The sequence below is a fragment of the Megalops cyprinoides genome, chromosome 1, assembly GCF_013368585.1.
Source record: "Megalops cyprinoides isolate fMegCyp1 chromosome 1, fMegCyp1.pri, whole genome shotgun sequence".
In the NCBI taxonomy this organism is placed as follows: domain Eukaryota; kingdom Metazoa; phylum Chordata; class Actinopteri; order Elopiformes; family Megalopidae; genus Megalops; species Megalops cyprinoides.
The window spans coordinates 65,400,730-65,420,536 of NC_050583.1; the positions used below are offsets into that span (position 1 = coordinate 65,400,730).

General features: G+C 46.2%; 2 protein-coding genes across 4 annotated transcripts in view; both read right to left on the reverse strand.

Moving 5' to 3' along the window:
• Positions 1-1,636: 1,636 nt before the first annotated feature.
• On the reverse strand, positions 1,637-6,329 carry rbm34 (RNA binding motif protein 34). Its single transcript, XM_036542240.1, has 11 exons — positions 6,048-6,329; positions 5,491-5,659; positions 5,206-5,327; positions 4,890-5,100; positions 4,671-4,730; positions 4,444-4,487; positions 4,145-4,228; positions 3,275-3,338; positions 3,109-3,151; positions 2,710-2,828; positions 1,637-2,461 (listed from the first exon to the last, which is right to left on the reverse strand). The coding sequence occupies exons 1-11, from the start codon at positions 6,071-6,073 to the stop codon at positions 2,063-2,065; spliced, it is 1,341 nt and encodes a 446-aa protein (XP_036398133.1). The 5' UTR covers positions 6,074-6,329; the 3' UTR covers positions 1,637-2,062.
• Positions 6,330-10,815: 4,486 nt separating this feature from the next.
• The window catches only part of LOC118778657 (AT-rich interactive domain-containing protein 4B-like), a 46,063-nt gene continuing 37,071 nt past the window's right edge, over positions 10,816-19,807 (reverse strand). The window contains exons 15-24 of one of the 3 annotated variants that reach the window (XM_036530278.1): positions 19,440-19,659; positions 19,118-19,320; positions 16,874-17,053; positions 15,287-15,371; positions 14,712-14,910; positions 13,177-14,415; positions 12,831-12,941; positions 11,993-12,247; positions 11,290-11,436; positions 10,816-11,135 (exon numbers count right to left, since the gene is read on the reverse strand). In XM_036530278.1, the coding sequence (XP_036386171.1) occupies positions 10,975-11,135; positions 11,290-11,436; positions 11,993-12,247; positions 12,831-12,941; positions 13,177-14,415; positions 14,712-14,910; positions 15,287-15,371; positions 16,874-17,053; positions 19,118-19,320; positions 19,440-19,659 (2,800 nt within the window). In that variant the 3' untranslated portion in view covers positions 10,816-10,974. Of the gene's footprint in view, positions 11,139-11,289; positions 11,437-11,992; positions 12,248-12,830; positions 12,942-13,176; positions 14,416-14,711; positions 14,911-15,286; positions 15,372-16,873; positions 17,054-19,117; positions 19,321-19,439; positions 19,660-19,807 lie in introns of all 3 variants that reach the window. The other 2 variants (XM_036530269.1, XM_036530288.1) reach the window with 2 other exon arrangements.

The following is a 19,807-nucleotide window of genomic DNA, read 5'->3' on the forward strand; positions in this document are numbered from 1 at the left end:
TTTAGAGATGTGAAACTCGGTGTTATAATTGTGACACTGAATTGTACATCTAATAAACTAGCTATACTATAAGAAACAGATGAGTTGTCCAACCCCCGATGTGCATATGTGGCTGTAAACGAGCACTTCGTCCACTGTTGAGTTCCGTTTGACCTTGACGCGCTTTTGTTCGGTAAATGAATGGGTCATAGCTGCCCACAATTCATTTTCCGAAGAGTCCCATATATTATCCAAGACAGGCCCAGAAAAACCTGAACATCATAAAGTTTTACATAAAAAACAATACTCATAATTTTGCCTGGCAGGTAAGATATTTAGATCTCTCTAGACTGCTGCTGCCATACAGCCAAAAAAGTTCAATTATTAACACAAGTATTAACAAAACAGGGGTCTCCAGCAGGTGAAGTCTGGCATGACACGTTGCCTGTTGTTACCTAGCTAGCTACCTCCTCAGCTACCATACATATTATACTAGAATTTACAGTGGAATTGGACAGACTAAGCTAAACCATCACATGCAGCCTATGAATGTCTGATGTCGTACTGTACTTTCCATTTTGAGGTCATTGTTGCACATTTAAATTGGGTAAATCAAGTGTGATACAGTGTGTAAGTACGGTGGATGCGGAAGCCATGGTAACTGTTTTTTTTTTTTTTTTGTTTTTTGCTCATCATCCACAGGCAAATTAAGCTGCAGCTTCTGAAATCTTAGAAAAGAACCTGATGAAGCAACAAAAAAATAAAAAGTAAACAAACTAAAACCTAAGCTGTTCTTTTAAAATGTACAAAGTGCTATTCCTTAGTCAAAAAATAGTGACAATCATTTGTCACATCACATAAATACTGACACATTATTCTTACATTTTTTAATTTTATACTTTATTTGTATTACTTGCACAAAGCAAATGTGTTGTGTTCACAAATTAGAAAACACAGTGGTCATATTTATTCATACAAATGTTGTTAGTAAATCCTACTTTGGTATGGGTTCCACTTAAGATGCTTCCTGTACATCTATGAAACAGAACGAAATGGTGTCAGAAACACCTCGGCTGGGTTTACCATAGCAATCAAGGCGAGCAGTGAATTGTAGTTTTGCATAGACAACCCTGTAGGATGGCAGTGAGCATGGCATAGACATGCAAAAGTACACACTGAACAGATGTGGAGGGGTGGTCCAAGTTTGACTGTCCAGAAGTGTCTCATCAGAACTCAATGTAGAGTAATTGCTAGGAACCTGACTGCCTGGTGCTATACGGATGAAACTCACTGTCTTCCCTGTGGGCTCACCCTGACTTAACAACATTGCAACACTTTTACCGCTCCCATAATAGTTGCTTTTTTGTGACGTGAGAAGGTCAGTTAATGCCAGATACCTAACTCACCACACATGAGCTCCCATTAAACATCTGTGAAATGCAATGACATTTTTTGCATACCAGCAAATATGCACATGCTTCTTTAGGCTATAGATGAGGACTGGAATAGAATTACATGAGGCAGCTCCTGCCACTTAATGCTTCTCTCAGTAGCCAGATACACTGCAAGTATGTAGAGATGGTGCATGGTAGTTCTACTGAGCAAACCACAGTTTGTGATTCATCAAATGATTCATTGAACCAAGTTATTTTCACACTGGCTACTGAGTAACACTATGTGCTTGAAGTTTTCGGAGTCATGTCAGTGATGTTGTCCTAGCAGGAAAAATATTAGTGAAAAACTATGCAAAACTACACTGATCTCTTTGATATTGATATTCTCTGACTTCTCCAAGAATTTGATATGTGGTCCTTTTCTGTGAATTAAACACATTTTTTCAGCGATTTTAAAGAATCAATAGCAGAGTTCCAAATTCAGATTTAAGACAGGGCTTCATTTTCAACTGAAATGTATACAAAAAGGTCACACAGTAAAGTTTACCAAAATATCTATATAAATCTTTTATTCCCAGGCTCCCAAATGTTCTTTCAACAATAGTTTAAAATCTGTGAGTAATGTCAAAGCATTCAATGTTAGGACAACAGTTCATGTATATCACATGGGATATCTGTGAACAGCCTGATCAAATGTGGACAGTCTGACCCTTCTTTCTCGGTTTGAACTTCTTCTTCAGTCCTTTGCCCTGCTTGGGTTTCTCACTGCCAGTCTTGGCCATCTCGCCCTTGAAGGAGGAGCCTCCGTGGGGTTTGCCCAGCCTGTGCTGGGACGCCTTGTTCTGGGGACCCTGCCCCGGTCTTGCTTTGAAGGCTTTTTTCTGCCCTCTGTCTGGGGGTCCCATTGTTGTCCTGGAGCCCTTCCCTGCTCCTCCCTTGCTTTGGCCCTTGGAAGCCCCTGGTCTGGGCCCCTTGCCCGGGGCCACATTCTTCACCTTCTCCTTCTTCACAGAGCGCTTCACCCGAATCTTTCTGCCCTCGAGTTCAGAGGCATCAAGCTTCAGGGCCAGCTGCACTGCATCTATACTCTGGATAGGAGGAATCATGCAATCATGCAAGCAGCCAAGTAAGTTATAGCTCGGTGTAGTCAATTATAATTGAATTATTAAATATCTAGAGTTTAAATTCTGTGGATTGACGTTTACCTCAACAAAAAAAATCACACTTCAAAAGCCTTATTATTCTTTTCAAATAAATTGTGATCAAACCACACAACACATGTAACAGAAGGACTTCAGTGGACTAAACCCTTACTCAGGTGCATAGTTTTGCTCACCTCGAAGAGTACGTAGCCAAAGCCCTTGCCCATTCCAGTGTTTCTGTCCCTCACCAGACGCACGGCCTCCACTCCTCCACACTCTTCAAAGTGCTTTCGCAGGGTCAGCTCATTTATATCTGCAAGTCAATGAAAAGAAGTAATACCCACATCTACCACAAGGGGGAAGCTCTGAAATAATGGGGCAATTAACTCCTGTCCCAGTGTTACCGTTTATGTACAAATCTTTGTTGCAGCCACAGAACTCATGATGTTGTGAAATGTAAGAAACGGCAACACATGCTTTCATTTATACAGACAGTCTGGATAGACGTCCGAATAACCCCGTAATTCTTTCCAAAAGTAGATGCATTTATGAAACAGCATTTGTCAAAAGTTTGTATTCAAAACTATACATACCGTATGGTAAATTGCCAACAAATATGGACCTCTTGTGGTCATGCTGGAAAAGAAAATTCAAGTTTCAGACAATTTGTTTAAATGCTAATGCTAAGAAGGTCAAGTAAACACTAACAATATTTATGCAGTTGAGCACAACAATGACAAAACTTTCTCCAGCACTTACAGAAGAAGATTTGGAAGCCCTGTCGACTCTGATGTGGAAGCCCTTTTCAATCTCTAAGCCGTTCCTGCAAGAGTGCATAAGTGTGATGCTGATAAGAATTGCCTTACACATGGCTTGCATTTAGACAGCGAGTTGGTACATGAACAAAAATAAATGAGTGGTCCAACAGAGGCAACTTCCTATAAACAGCCAGTCAAGTAAAAATAAAACCCGAATTAAGGGCAAATTATGGGTAAACCTGTTAACAAGTACCTCTAAAATGTAATTCATTCACAAAAATCTCCAGAAACAAAAAGTGCTCGCTTACATTATCACAACCCAAACAAAGCAGACATTTGCCCGTTTGCCTTATAAATGATCAGCCCTTGTCTCACTTCTCCTTTTATCATTTCTCACAGGGCATAAGAAACTATGACATCCAAATGGCCATCTGATGTGACTGAGCGGCCATTCTGGACAAAGGATGGAACCATTTAAATTCCCTTGGTAATGAAATATACATCAAGATTCGGCAAAATCCTCAAAAAAAGAAAAGTTCGGTCAAAGCACAGTCAACATTTTTTAACGTGAAGTCTTAAGTCCTGCATGCTAGTTAAATTAAGAGTTTTAGACAATGGCAATTAAAGCAGTAGCTCCAATGGGAAATGCAAGTGCAGGACTATAATATTTCAGTTAAGTACAACATGTTTAAAAATTAATTACTATTAACAAAACTTTGGACAAAGACAAGCTCAATAACATTAAGCACTATGAAAACAAGGAGAAACAACATAGTTTATCAAGATATGTAAGAAATTTAAAATAGGTTGTTTGCTGCCTCCATGTAAAATTCTAGTCAGATGGGGCAAATTGATAAATGATATACAACACCTTTTTAATGCGTTCAGTGCCCCTTCTTCAGCTTTGAAAACTACATAGGCATTGATGCTCTGCCTTTTGGGATGGATCTTGCGCCTGGAAGAAAAGCAATTATGCTCACACATGCTGACTCACTAGCAAAAATATGATGCCAACTTGGATTCAATTCACAGATATAGTTTGATAATGACAGATATCATATAATCCTATAAACACTACAGGATGAATATTTTTCAACCAACTTTAATTTGCCTTATGTTCACTCAGAACAAGTCTTTATGATCCTAATGCAGAGTCTCCAGATAACTTACTGTATAGCTGCAACTTTCCGTGACATAGATGCATCTTCTCGTGTCTACAGGACAAGAAAATGTAATGTATTACAGCACCGAAGACAAACAACACTGAGACATCTGTACCACCCGACACTTGTAATTAAGTGGATAAGGAATAAAACACATCTACTTCACTATTGGTAACACACTTAGCTTCTGTAGAGCACAGTTTTGGTATTCAGGATGAGAAGACAGCTACGTACCACAGAGCGAAATCTAATTGATTCAATGGACCCATACTCTTTGAAGAGAATTTGCAGTGTCTGAAAGCCAAGAGGGAAATACAACAAAAAACACAGAGATTAAAATCATAACATTTCTCCATGAAATGGCCATAATATCGGGCTTATCCTTAGTACGATTAATAACAAATAAATTTACTGCATCAATGGCCATTCTATACTTCCTCTGCGAGGCCCTACCTTCTTTGTGCAGCTGATGGGTAGGTTCCCCACAAACACAGTTCTCTTGTTTTTTATTCTCTCTTCTGCCTTGTTTACGGCTTTCTTCTTTCGGGCAGGCTCTTCCTCTACCTCCAAACCAGCCTCTCCTGCTCCAGCTGCCTTTCGCTTACTCTTCTTCGAAGTCTTCTTGGTGCTATCCTCTTCGTCTGCATTTTGCAAAGCACTTTCCCTGTGTGAGAACGAAAAATAAGACTACAATGAGCGCTGTTTCAAGGATGTTTCAGCTGAAGTAACCAAAACAAACAAACAAACAAGAAGTGACCACGTCACTCACCTGTTTTCTAGCGTTTTCTCTGCTGCGGACTTCTCTTTACCTGCCTTTTTCTTCTGAGTCTGGACTTTTTGGCCTGTCGACCCACTGTCCCCAGAGCTCGTCTCTGTACTCTTGGGGAGGGGCTGCAAAAGAAAACCCAAGACATTTCCTTTCTGACTTTTGAAATAAAGAGGAGGAACAACGTTCAGTTCAAACTGCTCAATGACATCAAATTACTCTCTCTAGAGCTATGACGCCAAACTGCCTAAACTTGCTATGAAAGCTCCATTCATCCGGTCAACTCACCTTTGGTGCAGGAACGAACAAGAGGCTGGCACCTGAGGATTCAGTTGTGAATAAGGCCGACAGGGCACCGGAGCCGGATGTGCACTTGTTTGGGAACAAACTGCCGCACACTTGTCCCACTACGTAATCACCCGATCGCTCGGCTGCTACTGGGGCCCCATTCTTCGCACTAAACAAGAAATACGGATCACAGCACGTCATTTTCCACCCAAACAGCTGTTGAATAACTTCCACATCGCAATGGTTCAATTGCAAACTGCTGTTACAGCTAAATTATACCAAAAAATGGACCATCAAATGTGCACAGTAAAATCGTGGTGAAAGTATTAGATACACAGTTTATCCTCCGGCATCATTACAACATACAGTCACTGTCCTAACTAGGTTGCAGCAAAACCACAATAATCAGTGTATTTAGTGCATACATGACCTACTTCACTACTGTACCAAGCAACCGTTGTTGCTAGCGAACTAGCTAAAACGATCGTTCCAAAGAGATGAAACGGTTGCCAAAAAGCATATGCTTTGGTTATTTTAGCCGAAGGATGAAATCATACCTGTTTCCTGTAGATTTCTTCTTCATGGTTATTTCGGTTTACTCTCGGTTTATTATGTGTGGCATACAAGCCAGATGAAACCTCTTCACCGTGGCTCCTGCTAACAGCACAAATGGTTCCAAGACCGTTTGTGGCAAAATCTTATTTAAGACGTCGTACACTTAAAATCGTTGATATAAATCCATCGTACTGATACAGAAATTTCTCTGTGTTAGTAAAGCGTAAAACCACTCGTAAAATAAATGTCTTGTTTTGCCTTACACACGTTTCCAGCACAAGGTAAACGTCCGCAACTTTATTTCCTCCTGTCAGGAAACAAGTTACAGAAAAAGGGTTCCTTCGACAAAGGATCCTGCTGTTAATTTTGAGCGTATTTTGTCACTCCGATTATTTCTTAATTTTAGGACATTAGATATTAGTTTTAGGATACAGAAGTAAGCTTATGATAACAGGTTCAGGTTCAGATTACTTTATTTGTACCCAGAGGTAGATTTGGTTTGCAGTAAAGTGTCTTAATTCATGTACACACATGTAGTAACAGACAGACACTTGTCATACATCATTCATCTTCACACTTGCTCTACAGGCAACATAGACCATAACACATAAAACATAAAACATAACATAAAAGATCAAACAGTGATAGTTCTGAGTGATTTCATGGGTAATTTGTGAGCAGGTCATCAATGTTTATGTGGCACGGTTAGTGTAAAAAAATAAAATAGTGTAAATAATAATTAACATATTCTCCTCCGTATTTTGGGGATAAATGTATGCGACCATGTGACTGTAGTAAACTACCGATACTTCTTAAAGATTGTACTTACACAGGTAAAAAGAACACCCCCCCACCCCCACCCCCCCGCATACACACACACACACACACACGCGCGCGCGCGCGCGCACGCACGCACGCACACAAACACACACACACCTTGGTTGTGTCCTCACTTTGTTGTCTTTTAGACTTAACCTTAAATTGATTAAATGTATTCTTCTGCCTGTCAATTTACATACAATAACCCAGAATGACAACGCAAAAAACATTTTTCAGAAACTTTTGCAAATTTATTAAAAATCAAAAACTGAAATATCTCATTTACATAACTTCAAATATCTGAATAGATATTTAGATATCTAGATATCTCTAGAACTTGATTGGAGTACACAGTGGGCTCCATTATTGCAAAATGAAGAAGGTTGGAACCACCAGGACTCTTCCTAGAGCTGGCTGTCTGCCCAAACTCAGTAACTGGGCAAGAAGGACCTTGGTCAGGGAGGTGAACAATAACCCAATGGCCACTCTAACGACGCTTCAGAAATCCTCTGCAGAGGTGGGAGAACCTACCAGACCGACAGCCATCTCAGAAACTCACAAATGCTCCCCATCCAATCTGAGTGAGCTTGTGAGGAAGAGGAAGAATGGGAGAAGCTGCCCAGATCCAGGTGCACAAAGCTTGTAGAAACTTACCGAAGAAGGCTGGAAGCTGTAATTGCTGCCAAAGGTGCTTCTACAAAGTACTGAATACTTATGTAATAGAGAAATTTCACTTTTATTTTTAATAAATTTGCAAAAAAAAAAAATAATTGCTTTGTTATTGTGAGTTAATGTGTGTAGATTGATGGCCAAAAGAATAAATTTAATCCATTTAAGATTAAGTCTATAACACAAGTGTGCAAAAAGTGAAGGGGTCTGAATGCTTTCTGAAGCGACTGTATGTGGTGGAACAAGCTTCCTGTAGTAGTCAGAAGAGCATTTTCTCCTTTGGGACCTCTTCATGTTCTTGCTGCATGACACAGTAGTCATCTTTGTCTGTCCAGGTCAATAGTAAGAATGCATGAAGGTTCGTTCTTGAGCGTGTTAGATGGTCTGCGTGATGCAAGTTGCAAATTTGTAATATTTATGACTGACATTTGATGTCATTTATCAAGCTCTTTTGTAGTGCAATTTGTTTAATACAAATTAGAGCATAGAGCACATAGAGCTTGGTTTTCATTGTGTGCATTTCTTATTTTTGGGTATTCTGCAGAAATCTCCCAAAGGATCCTGGTAAAACCCGGTGCCTGTAAACAAACGCAGACCAAAAGACTTCAAACTATGGCATTTATTTTCAACAGAGGCTTCTTTTTTGCTTACATTTGTACAATAAATTACACAATATCCATCTGAAGAGTCTAATAAATACTTTAGAGCTTTCTTAAGCTTTGTGCCTCTTTTTCTCTGTCCCAGGACATTTTTTGTAAAGATCCATAAAACTTTACAGTCCATGTACAAGTTGGAAAATACTTTTTTGAAACCACCTTTAAAAAAAGCTTCTCATATGAGCACAAGTTAAATGAAAATGAAAAAAGCTGACATTCCTACAAAAATATGAAAAAGGAAATTACACTGGATGAAGCTTTCACACCACAACAGAAATTAAGCAAAAAAAAAAAAAAAAAAAAGAGAGAGACATGCTTTTACCCTCTGAGGATGTACACAGAAACTACACTTAAAACAGATAGTCTGTACAGAAAAGTACATAGTATTAACAGTGCAAGATATTAAATAGCTTGACTCAAAACACACTTCTCAATATACAAATGTATTACAAAGGCATATTATGCAAGTGTCAAAGAACACACCATCATTTTCTCATAGAATTTGAAGTCTACATGATGGAAGCAGACTGGAGGGCTCTTCAGAATTTTACACATCTCTTATTTCTGCTTACATGAGTGAATGTTTTACTGTAATGTAAGATTTTACCCAGCGGTGAATTTAGAACCGTTTCCTAAAGCAAGGAGGGGGAAACAGGTCTTCCCGGAAGTGAGGATAGTTTCTTTAGGCCTGTGTCTAAAGAGAAAAGCCTTTACAAATGAAGCCTTTGACCAAATCAGGATTAGACTGAGTGACAAAGAGAAAGAATGAGAGACAGAGTTAGTCAGAGGGTGAGAGGCCAACACAAACAGCATGAGAAAGTGAGCCATTATACTGCAGTATGAGTCATAGGACAGATGGTGGCGCCACTATTCAAGTTTGATGGAGCAAGTGTACTTTTTAAATCAGGAGCGCAAAGCTGCAGACACATTCTGGAATGTCACCATAGGTAAAGCTTTACCTAATCATTGACAAATGCAGGGAGTTTCACACTGGCATGTCATATTCAAGTTTGTTAAGAGAATAACTGTTTTCTGTGTAGAATAGCCAATGTAATGCTTTGCCGTCAGAAGTCCTTAATTCCACAGACCAAACTCGGCCATAACCAACCAGTTAGGGCTGCATTCTTCAAAGTGTTGCTGGTCCTGGGAAGTGTCAGCAACAAGAGGTTAACTGTCCCTCAACCTGCTGTGAGGATTCACCTACAATAACGGAAAAAGGTCTTAAAAAAGGTCTGACTGGGGAATGGAGATCGTTGGATTTCTGAACTCTGTATAATCCAACATTATAGCACCAATGACAGTCAAGTGACTGGTAGATTTTTTTTCCCCCAAATGCTGTAGGAATTCCAGTTGCACTTTGTCAAAGTTAATCCCTGTAGTTATGGACTGAAATAAACACGTACACATCCATTTGTGGATCTGTGTGCTCCGCAAATTCCTGCAGCTCCCAATCTGTTGAGAGGGCTTTCTGTCACTCAAGTATACTGTGTATCCAAGTTAAGGATAAATGCAACCTGAAGAGGCAGCTATGGTTGGATAGCTGGGTCTGGTCATACGGAAACTGGATTTACGACAAGGCAAGTACGAAAGACGCAAGAAACAATTCAGCACGCACTCCCCTCCAGATCAGCGACACATGATCGTTAGCATTGCACTGCAATTTACTGGCATATTATTGCCATATAACGCACTCCTTTCAAAAGTCCCTTCCCTTCGTGTCAGATATATTCAGTAGTAAATATATATTTGAATCTGGCCTCAAAAAGTGCAGTCAACAATCATCTTTTCTAAGACTCAATTGTCTTACAGCTGTTAAATCTATTTCAATAAAGTTTTCTTTTCAAATGTCTCATTTCCATTCATACTCTGGGTTTCAGTGATTTGTAAACAGCAGGGAAACTTCTAAAATTAGGACAGATATAATTCATCTCAACATTCACTGATAGCGCCCGATGGGCTCACCCTTGGCATCTACTCAAGAGTCCAAAGAGAAGAACGGCAAGGCACGACCTCTCAACTTTCGGATAATTCATGGCTGTCAGTGACGCTTCTAGACAATAAGGACTGGAATTCAAAGGGTCTTCCAGCAATTTAAAACCATACTGATGTCACCCCTGTTGAGAGTGCTGGATTCTCCAAAACACAGACCACCTGTACTGCATGGGGAAAATTTGACACAAGCCGTTGAGCTGTGACTGACCATGAAGGGAAACTGGAGGAAGAGTGCTTTAGAGAACCGGACAAAAGAACAGGGTACTTTTGTAACACATCCGCTTTCACAAGTGGTGTTTGCATTTTGTGACCTCCACACAAAACACGTTTTCCAACTTCTATGACTATAGTCAGCTCAGGGCAAATCTCCTTCACTGTGGAAGGCCATTCAAATATACCTCATCCCCCTCCTCCACACACACTCACACACACACACACATGCAGACACACATTCACAAACACACAAGCAGGTTGAACACAATTATTGCTTGAAGAAAACAACCCTTTAAAAAAATCTTTAACACCAACAAAATACCTAGTCTGTTGTACTTCTGTTGTTACAGTCCCCCCCCCTCCCACCCATCCCCACCCTGCTCCTTCATAAAAGTGCACTTAAGTGCAGAGTTAGCTTGCCAAGAGAATAACTGTAGATAAGAAATAGTGCTCCTTGTTCAGTTGAGTTTCTTTCTGGTTTGTTTGTGCCTCAGTCGTCCGTGTGATGGGCTGTTCCTTTCGCTGGAAAAGGAGCGGGGTGCACGCCGAGTGCAGAGATCCGCGGGCCACCAGTGTCCTGTCACCTGCACTCCACCGACACCCCCGAGTTCTGAGACGACCCTGACACGGGGTCCGCGAGAGTCAACATGACCGCTGCCGTCAGCGAGCTGGACGAGGGGGAGGAGGACGAAGAGGAGGAGGCGGAGGAGGAAGAAGAAGAGGAGGAAGCAGCCGCCGCACCTGCTGAGAAAGAGACACGGTCACGCCCCGTTCAAATCCGAACACCATGTCCATCATGTCTACTGGCAAATCCCAGTTTTACACACTGCGCGGTCAGGAGTATGTATGCAGCCTTCGGTGCGCACTAAGCAGTGGCGAGGGACGGCAAACTTACTTTCTCGCTCCTTTTTCTTCAAGCGCTTCCGCCTGCGGTCTATGGAGGCCACCTCGGACTTCAGGGAGAGGTAGTGGTTGCGGATGTCCTGCAGCTTCTCCTGTAGGAACGCTATCCTCTCCAGGCTGCTCATCTTCTCCAGATCAGCTGGAGGGCACACAACAGGCACACACGTTATTCACGGTCCCCTTCCTCCCACATCCTTGTACTTGAACTGCAATTTGTGCTAGTCTCTATGTCTGGATAGTGACAACTACCACTACTCAGTGCATGCGTAACATACAATATATAATTATAATCCCACTTGGTTTGAAATATGACATACCAGGGCCAGGATTTTCATACCAGTCACCATCACAGGAATCGTTTTTTCCAATATGACTGGAATGTGTCGTCCTGCTCTAGAAGTTTTGTTATGGCAAGGTTTTAAGGGAGTAGTATACTTGGCTTCCGTCAGATTGCACAAGTAAACTTGTGGTAGGGCTTGAATAGTGTTGAGCTCACACTCACTGGTCTGGGTGTGTTAGCCTGGTATGACACTATCGCTCGTTTAAATTTGAATGGGCACATTTATGTTCTATTGTGCTGGAAGTCGCTCTGGACAAGAGGGTCTGCTAAATGCGTGCAAATGTAATGTAATGTTCTCCGAACACAGAGGAATCCCTGATCAAGTTCTGCATATGGCCCAAACACTGACACTCACACATCTGAAAGCTCCATTTGTAGACACGGGGTGAGCGGGCGTGGCTCTCCCGGTGGTGGTGGTGGTGATGGTGATGGTGATGATGGTGGTGGTGGTGGTGGTGGTGGTGGTGGTCTGAGTCCCCGGACTTCTGGTACTTGTGGCCAGAGGGGGACGACCTGCCGGCGGGTTTGAGGGTGGCCATGTGGGTTTTGGAGGAGGGAGACTTGGCAGTGCTCTCGCTGGTGGCCTGGTCCTCGCTGTCACTGCTGTGTGCTGGATGCGGGGGAGAGAGGAAGGCAGGGGGTTTAACTGCCAATCACCGTATCTCTCCTACTGAAACTGAGCTACATTCATCTCAGTTCAAAATAACGGGGACTAATAGAGTCATAATGGCTACATTGTAGGCCTGGCGTTCCCATTCTTCTTCAACATCGTTTCATGTCAACTGTACTGAAGCAAAGAGAAAATCTGCATGAAAGAGACCCCAAACGACTTGACGTTAGTTACAAGGCCCGTTTCCTTGACAACGAGGCTCTCAGGCGTTGAGTGACATTACACAGAGCTGAAACATAATACCATTGAACACAAAAGCTAAAAAAAATCTTGTTTGCTGGGGGATTCACAAACTACACCCTTCAATTATTTGCCCGCAGAACACGTCCCAATGAAAACAAAGCTGGATTAAAACGGCTCATCTTTATGTAGCTGTGATAATTGCTAGAGACGAAGGAGAAGCAACAGCTGTTATCACCTGCTCTTGGTAAAGACGGCGCTCTCCTAATGAGGGTACACAGGTCTCCAGGGAGAGCCCAGTCCGTGCAGGGCCCGCGCATGCAGCAAGCTGCCGATCGCTTACCTGTTTTGCGGCTCTTTTTCGAATGCACGCCTCCGTTCTTGTGGCTTCGCTTGTGTTTCCTGGAAGTGCTGCCCACCTGGGGATCTCTCTGGCGCTTCTGGCCCGCCGCTGCTGCAAGTGGATGAGGAGGAGCTGTTTAAGATATGGCAAGGGGAGGAGAGCCACAAACAACCGCGGCTACACTACGCATGAACAGCTTAGTTCAGGACCTGAGGAGTTCAGGAGTTACTCTGAGTTGAGCTGAAACATTTCTCAAGCAGCGTGTCCTCTCTCAGATTAGCCGCTCCGGGTATAACAGTTATGTTATAAGTAGGGGTTACTGTGACCTCTGTGCCTGATCGCTCACCTTTGGCCCTCTGTTCATTCTCCAGCTGGCTGCTCCCACTCAGGCTGCAGTTGCTGTTGCTGTTGGAGGAGAAGCTGCCATCAAAGGCCGTGGAGGGGGACGCCACCCTGTCCTCCTGGGGCAGCTCCTGCAGCTCCCCCCCGAGGCTCTCCACCTCCACCGTGCTGCTGTCCGTCTCGCTGCGCCCGCCCACGCTCTCCGCCCGCCCAGGGCCCGAGGGCGACGGGGAGGCCGGGGGGGCGGAGGCCAGCGGGGGCGGGGCCGGGGCCAGGGGAGGGGCGGATGACTCGGGCCTGCTGGGAGCCTCCGCCGCGCCGGGGGCCTGCGAGGGGGACTCGGGGGTGGTGGGGGGCGTGTTGAGGACGGAGTTGCTGCCGCTGCTGGGGAACTCCCGGGTTTTGTCAGGCTCCAGCTTCCCCTCTGCTCCCTCCTTCTCCTCCGGTCCCGGCTCGGCCCTGGGGTCCTCTTGCACCGGCACGGCAGGCGGGGGCGAGTTCGCCGCCTCTGTGTCCGAATCGGAAAACAGCTCCTTCAGGGTCTTCTTCGGCCACTGGGCCTGAATGCTGGACCAGACATCCTTCTGCCCTTTGGTGCGCCCAGGCAGCCTCTCCTCTGATCCATGCGCTAGCTTGGGCCTCTTTTCAGGCACCTCCCAGAATGCCGAGGGTCGCCCGCTCTTCGTCTTGTCCTTCAGCCCGTTGTACTTCTTGGAGGGCGTGCATTTGGCTCTGGTGCGCTGCCGCGGGCCCTCCTCCGGGCGCGGTTCCCTGGGGGCCGCCTCCTCGTCTTCCGAGCTGCTGCTGCCAGACACTGGGTCGCCCTCTTCCCTGGGGCCCGCACCTCTCTCCTCCGGCCTCTTGGGGGAGCCGCCGGGCAGCCAGTCTCCCCCCCTGCTGCCGCCACCCCTGGCTTTGCTTTTGGCCTGACCTTTGGGTATACGCTCCCCGGGGCCTTCTGCTCTCCTCCTCCTGACACTCCTCTCGGCCTCTGGCTCCAGCTGACCCCTGCGCTTGCCACTGTCCGCGGACTCCTGGCCGTCTGGGTTCTGGAGCCTCTCCCCCCCCACCGTCCTACTGCCCTCAAGAGGGGGCCCGCCCTCCCCATGCTCCTTCACATTGGTGTCTTCCAGCAGGCCCATCTTCTTGTGGCCACCTCGGGGACCCAGGTGCTCGTCTTCGTCATTGTCACCATCCTCATCCTCCTCTCTTTCACTGTCTTCATCCGTCGAGCTCCCAGAGGCTAGTATCAACACAAGTGGGGAGGGAAGGGACCCGTTCAAGATGCAATTCAAGATACTTCGTCCACAAAAATGAACAAAACCGAGTTCACAAACGCCAGGCTTTTCATATACCCACCCGCTAATCTAAATTCTTTATAAAAAGAAACAGACTACTGATGGGAATCTTTTATACTTCCATCTCCATAGTGTCTCTGAAATGCTTATACAGCCCTTTCACATTTTCTTTTTTTTTTTTGACAGAAACAGGGACGTCATGACCACTTTAAGTTAGAGACGACGAGGCGCGGGCTTTTACCTTGAAGGCCGTTCGGGACAGACACGCCCTCGGGGGACCTGGCTGGCGACTGATCCCCGCCTCTGCTGCTGCTGTCCAGCTTGGAGTCGTGGGGCCCGCCGGCCCGGGAGGAGCGGGGGACGCGGTGGTTCCGAGGAGGGGAGAGGTCCTCCTGCTCCGCCACTCTCTCCAGCCGCTCCTTCTCCCTGTCCGCTTTGTTCTAAGCAGGAGACGGGTCCAAGACAATCTGACCGTTAGGAATTTGAAATAAACTTTGGGGAACCAACTACATTAGGTCAAACAAACCTCTATCTCAAAACAAAACAGAGCCGTTTCCTTCAAGGGGAATCTAGCAAGACATACTTCCGTGCTCTTGCTCTCTCTCTCTCTCTCTCTCTCTCTCTCTCTCTCTCTCTCTCTCTCTCTCTCTCTCTCTCTCTCTCTCTCTCTCTCTCTCTCTCTCTCTCTCTCTCTCTCTCTCTCTCTCTCTCTCTCTCTCTCTCTCTCTCTCTCTCTCTCTCTCTCTCTCTCTCTCTCTCTCTCTCTCACTGCGTTGGACTGGTCGGGCTTGGAGGCCGTTCGGTTCAGAGACCCACCTTTATTTTTTTACGGTGTTTTACTTTCTGTGCATTCTTGTTCGCCGGCCGTATGATCTTGTCTGCCTTTATCCACTCGTCATACCTGTTGTTTGGACCAGAAAAGCCGGGGTAAGTGGCCAAACATCTGGAGGAAGAGGTGGGTCTTCAACAAAAACAGCAAAAAGAATCAGTGCTCACTAATGCAGACTGAGAGAAACAAGCGCTTGCCCTGCAAACGCATGCGGACACACGGCTGCAGGCACGCTAATCTATGCCCACGTAAGCGCACAGACAGAGAAGCACGGACACACACACAGATGCACGCGGATGCGGACACCCAAATACCCAAACACCTGCAGATTCAAGTGTGCGCAGATGCGGGCAGACATGACTGCCCAAAGACGCAGACTCATACAGAGTCACACACCCCACACACCCACAGATGCAGACATACACAGACCCGATCAGAATCCCACAGACGCAGGCGCTCACAGACTCAGACGTCCTCACAGCCAGGCTTACACAAATGCACACTTACAGAGGCATACAGAAACACTCAGACGCAAATGCCCACAAACAGACTTCAGAGACACAAAGATGCAAACTCACACAGACCCAAACAGACCCAGCCACAGCCAGAAACACCTAAAGACACAAACAGCCACAGAGGCAGACACCCACAGATGCAAGCTCCCACAAACACACCCCTTTGCAATTTCTAATAGCAATAACAAGTACCAAATCTAAAAATGAACATAAAATACATTCCCCATATGCCCTTACAAATGGTAGGCATTTTCAAATATTTCACTGGCCTACATCCTCAAGTATGTAATGGAGGGAAAACTGTTACTGAAAAACATGTATTCCCACACCAGTTTCTTGCAAAGCTACTTATTGAAATCAACACTGACAAAAAAGGAGGACCCCAATCATCTTCATAAACAGTGAAGCCACAATGCATGGAATGCAATCTGCTAGTTCACCACATTCCTTCCACTGAGAGAGCAGAGAGCCAGATTAACCATGTAGAAAATGCAACCTCAACTCCTTAACAGCCAAACTAACTCTTTCCTAAGATTTACACGCCATTACAAGTCAGTGGAACCAATGCTAAAAGCCTTCTGCGTTCACGCTGCCCCGGTTAATATAAAAGTTTGGTTTCAAAGCTTTCACGGTCTACCAGAGCTGATAGGCCGAGAGCATATGCCGTCTACGAGGCACTGTGAAAAAGCCCAGCCCATCTGTCAGTGTTGAGACTTAGGGGGAGAGCAGGGAGAGAGAGCCTTGCTGTTAACCAGATTGAGGCAGACAAGGTGGGCAGATGGCTTCCAGAACAGCTGGAAAAAGTTTTTGCAAAGTATGCGCTTGCAGGAAATTGAACAGTCGACCCTTTGGGTTTTGCCAATTTTCCTCTTTTTTCAACCACTAGATGGCGATGGCTACAGTGCAATTCGTTTACAATCCCACAAATTTTACGGGAGGATTGAGACAGCACTTTTTTTTTTTTTTTTTTTTTTGTTTTAGTACAAGGGATACCCATCTGAAGGTAACCCGCACCTCTGAAATGAAAGGCGTAGGCGAGAGCCCCAGTTCCTGCCTTACCTGACGTTCCAGCCACAGTAGTGCACCAGGTAGAGCACCTCTCCCCCCTCCAGGTCTGACTCTTTCACAGTGGCTTCGTACGTCTTCTGATTGCGGCCTCGCCCATACCTCACCTGCACCTTCATCCCAGGGGGGTAACACTCAAACTCCTCCCCTTCCCCCTCCTGACTGCTGTCATCCCTGCAAGAAAGACAGTTCAGCACTTCCTCGCCCTGGGTCTCCCAGACACCCCCAGCTGCCCACTCGCCCTCCCTGGTCTGGCCCTAGTCTGGCCCTGGTCTTGCCCTAACTGTGAGGCCACGTGGGGTCATCGGCCTGCTCCTTTACACCCCTCCCCCCCAACCCCCCCATCCCACACATCCACAATCATCACATAACTGCCAAAGTGCCGCTGCTCTCGTCTCTTTCTGCTTCAGTAATCGAGCAAAGCGGATGCCTGCGAGATGTTGCTGGAAAGAGAGATGAAGGTGCCTAATCTCAATCAAACAAATATCTGACGCTTCTGACCTCGCTCAAGAAAACGACGCTAAGGGCTCAGAGGTAAAAACAGACAAAAAAAAAAATCAAGCTACGTGTCCATCATAAAGCGGAGCTTGCGCAGCGTTTCGATGAGGGGGTGGTCAGCAGCTTAAGCCGGCGTTGCGTGCTAACGTCAGACACGCGCATCTAACGGAGCTACCCGAGCTCAACCCGGGAGGCACTGGGGAACCCGGGTAAACACACGGCATAGAAGCAGACCTGCGGCTAATCAGAGCGTGTCTTCATTACACGGCAGTAAGTGTTAGCAGGGCCCCTCCCTCTTCTCACAGAGCTGCGGGGGGACATCAGTCAGGCGCGTCGAAGAGAGGCGGCAGCGTTCGCATTGGAAGGCAGGGCTCGTTTCAAAGCGGACTTCACTAGTGCCTAGGTCTCTTCTAACCACACGGCAACTGCCACTAACAAAAACAAAATCTAAAAAAAGTCATGCCTTGGGGCCTCCTTCGGACATGTAAACACAAGCACTGCAAGCACCAGAGTCTTTTCAATGCTGCCTGGCCCTCTCTAGCTTCGGTTCCCACCGCTAGCCAACCCCAAACAAAGCCACGTGTCCCCAGGCTCCTTGGATGATCAAGGAAATCAGTCAGGAGGAGGGCATAAGTAAAAACTCATCTCAGAGCACACTTCCATCCAGGCTTAAAACACCATGATGGGAACACAGCTGATTGAGGTCCTGTGCCCCAGGCACAACAGCACACTAAAACAAGCCTGATACAGCAACAGCTTCTAGACTAAGACACATGTACAGTCTGAATGCACAGCTAGAGGCTGTCACACCGCATGACGTGAAGCAACTAAAACGGCAAAATCCTACAAGTGCAACTTTTACACTGATGCGCATAAATGGTCAAGGCACACGTTTTTGTCAAATCTGAGGGGAAACTCGCCGGGTATAGCTAGCAACAGAAAGTAAACGTGACACGAGGCAGCAAGCCGTGTCCGTGACGTGGAAGACTGAAGAGTCAGATGGCGGCTGTTTCCCCAGAGCGCTCTTGTATGTGTGTCGGGGGTTCCCTGTCAAAGTGCACACTGCGGCAGAGTTCTCGCCACCCCTTTACAGTCTTCAGCGGCTGAATCTGTTTGCCAGTGGAGTCTGGCTGCATACGTCAAGTGGACGACCGCATAAAGCAGACCGCCTAACTGCCTGTCGAAGAGCCACACCACCTGACTGAGCAAGGGCAGGTCCTTAACCCGGCTAGAAACGGCGCTCGATTTGATCGAAGCTCAGGCTCACCGTCGCAAATGCAAACCTCGGTATGAAAAGCTGGTGGCGGAAGCAGGAAGATGCCGGCAAATGGTTTTTAAAAAGCAAGGATTAAGCAGCGATGTTTCGCGCATCAACAGTCCACACAATGGGCACCAGCTTGATTGTTACGTGGCCTTGGAGTAAGTGTCTGGGGTGAGCGTTTCAGCATATATGCTACCCAGACAAGCTGCTACCACGTTCTCAGTCATGCCAATGACCGCTTTCTAAGTAGGGCAATACCACAATGGTGCGGCTAAAGCGGAAGTTAGGTATAAGGGAGCATTTTGTGCAAGCCAGCGGGCGTTGGCCTTTTACTACCAGTTTCAAGCACTGCCCTAAGGAAGAAGCAGATTCCTCAAACGTTGCACTTTCACACAGCGCAAGCTTAGAGTCTGAAAGCTTCACGACCAGACACAGGCCCTGTGTGGAGGGGGGTTAGCATCTCAGTGGAGACGACCTACCCCAATTTCTCCTTGTCCTCTTGGTTGTTGCCGCCTTCTGATTTCATGTCCTCGGGCTTGGGCCCTGGAGCCTTGTCCCCGTCGTCCTCCTCCTCCTCCCGCTTATGGTCATCCGCTTCCTTGTCTTCCGCTTCCTCTCTCTTTGGGCCGGCGGTCTCCAGCTTATTGCTTCCCGGCGCGCTCGGATCCGCGGTGTTCTCCTCCTGTGAGGTGAAGTATAGAGTTAGCCCTTACATCACTTCCTGTTCCCGTGCACCTTTCTCCCCACAGTGTAAAATGATCAATGTGAATTAAAACAAAAGGGCCACAGAAAGGGCCTTACCTTGCAGAGGTCAGGGTGCACATCCTGGGGGCTGCTGTCTGTGCGGGGGCTCTGCTCCGCCTGGGCTTGAGGGCTACCGGTCCCTGGCGGTGCGGCGAGGCCGCCGGCCTCAGCCTTCTTCTCTGCCTTGGATCCTGGTTTGTCGGCCAGCTTCCGGGGCAGTTCCATCCGGAAGGCAATTCCAGTGGAGGTGCAGTACTCCTCAAAGCCATAAAGGTACCTGCAATGGCAAGGCCCACGCTAATGATGCAATCTGCGGTCAAGCGGCCGCTTCGCCGCTAACGGCCAATTTAGTTTTCATTAGGCTTGGCACGCTGAACAAAGGGGAAGGCGCCTTCCTAGATTAGCACGGGCTAGTCGTGTCTCCC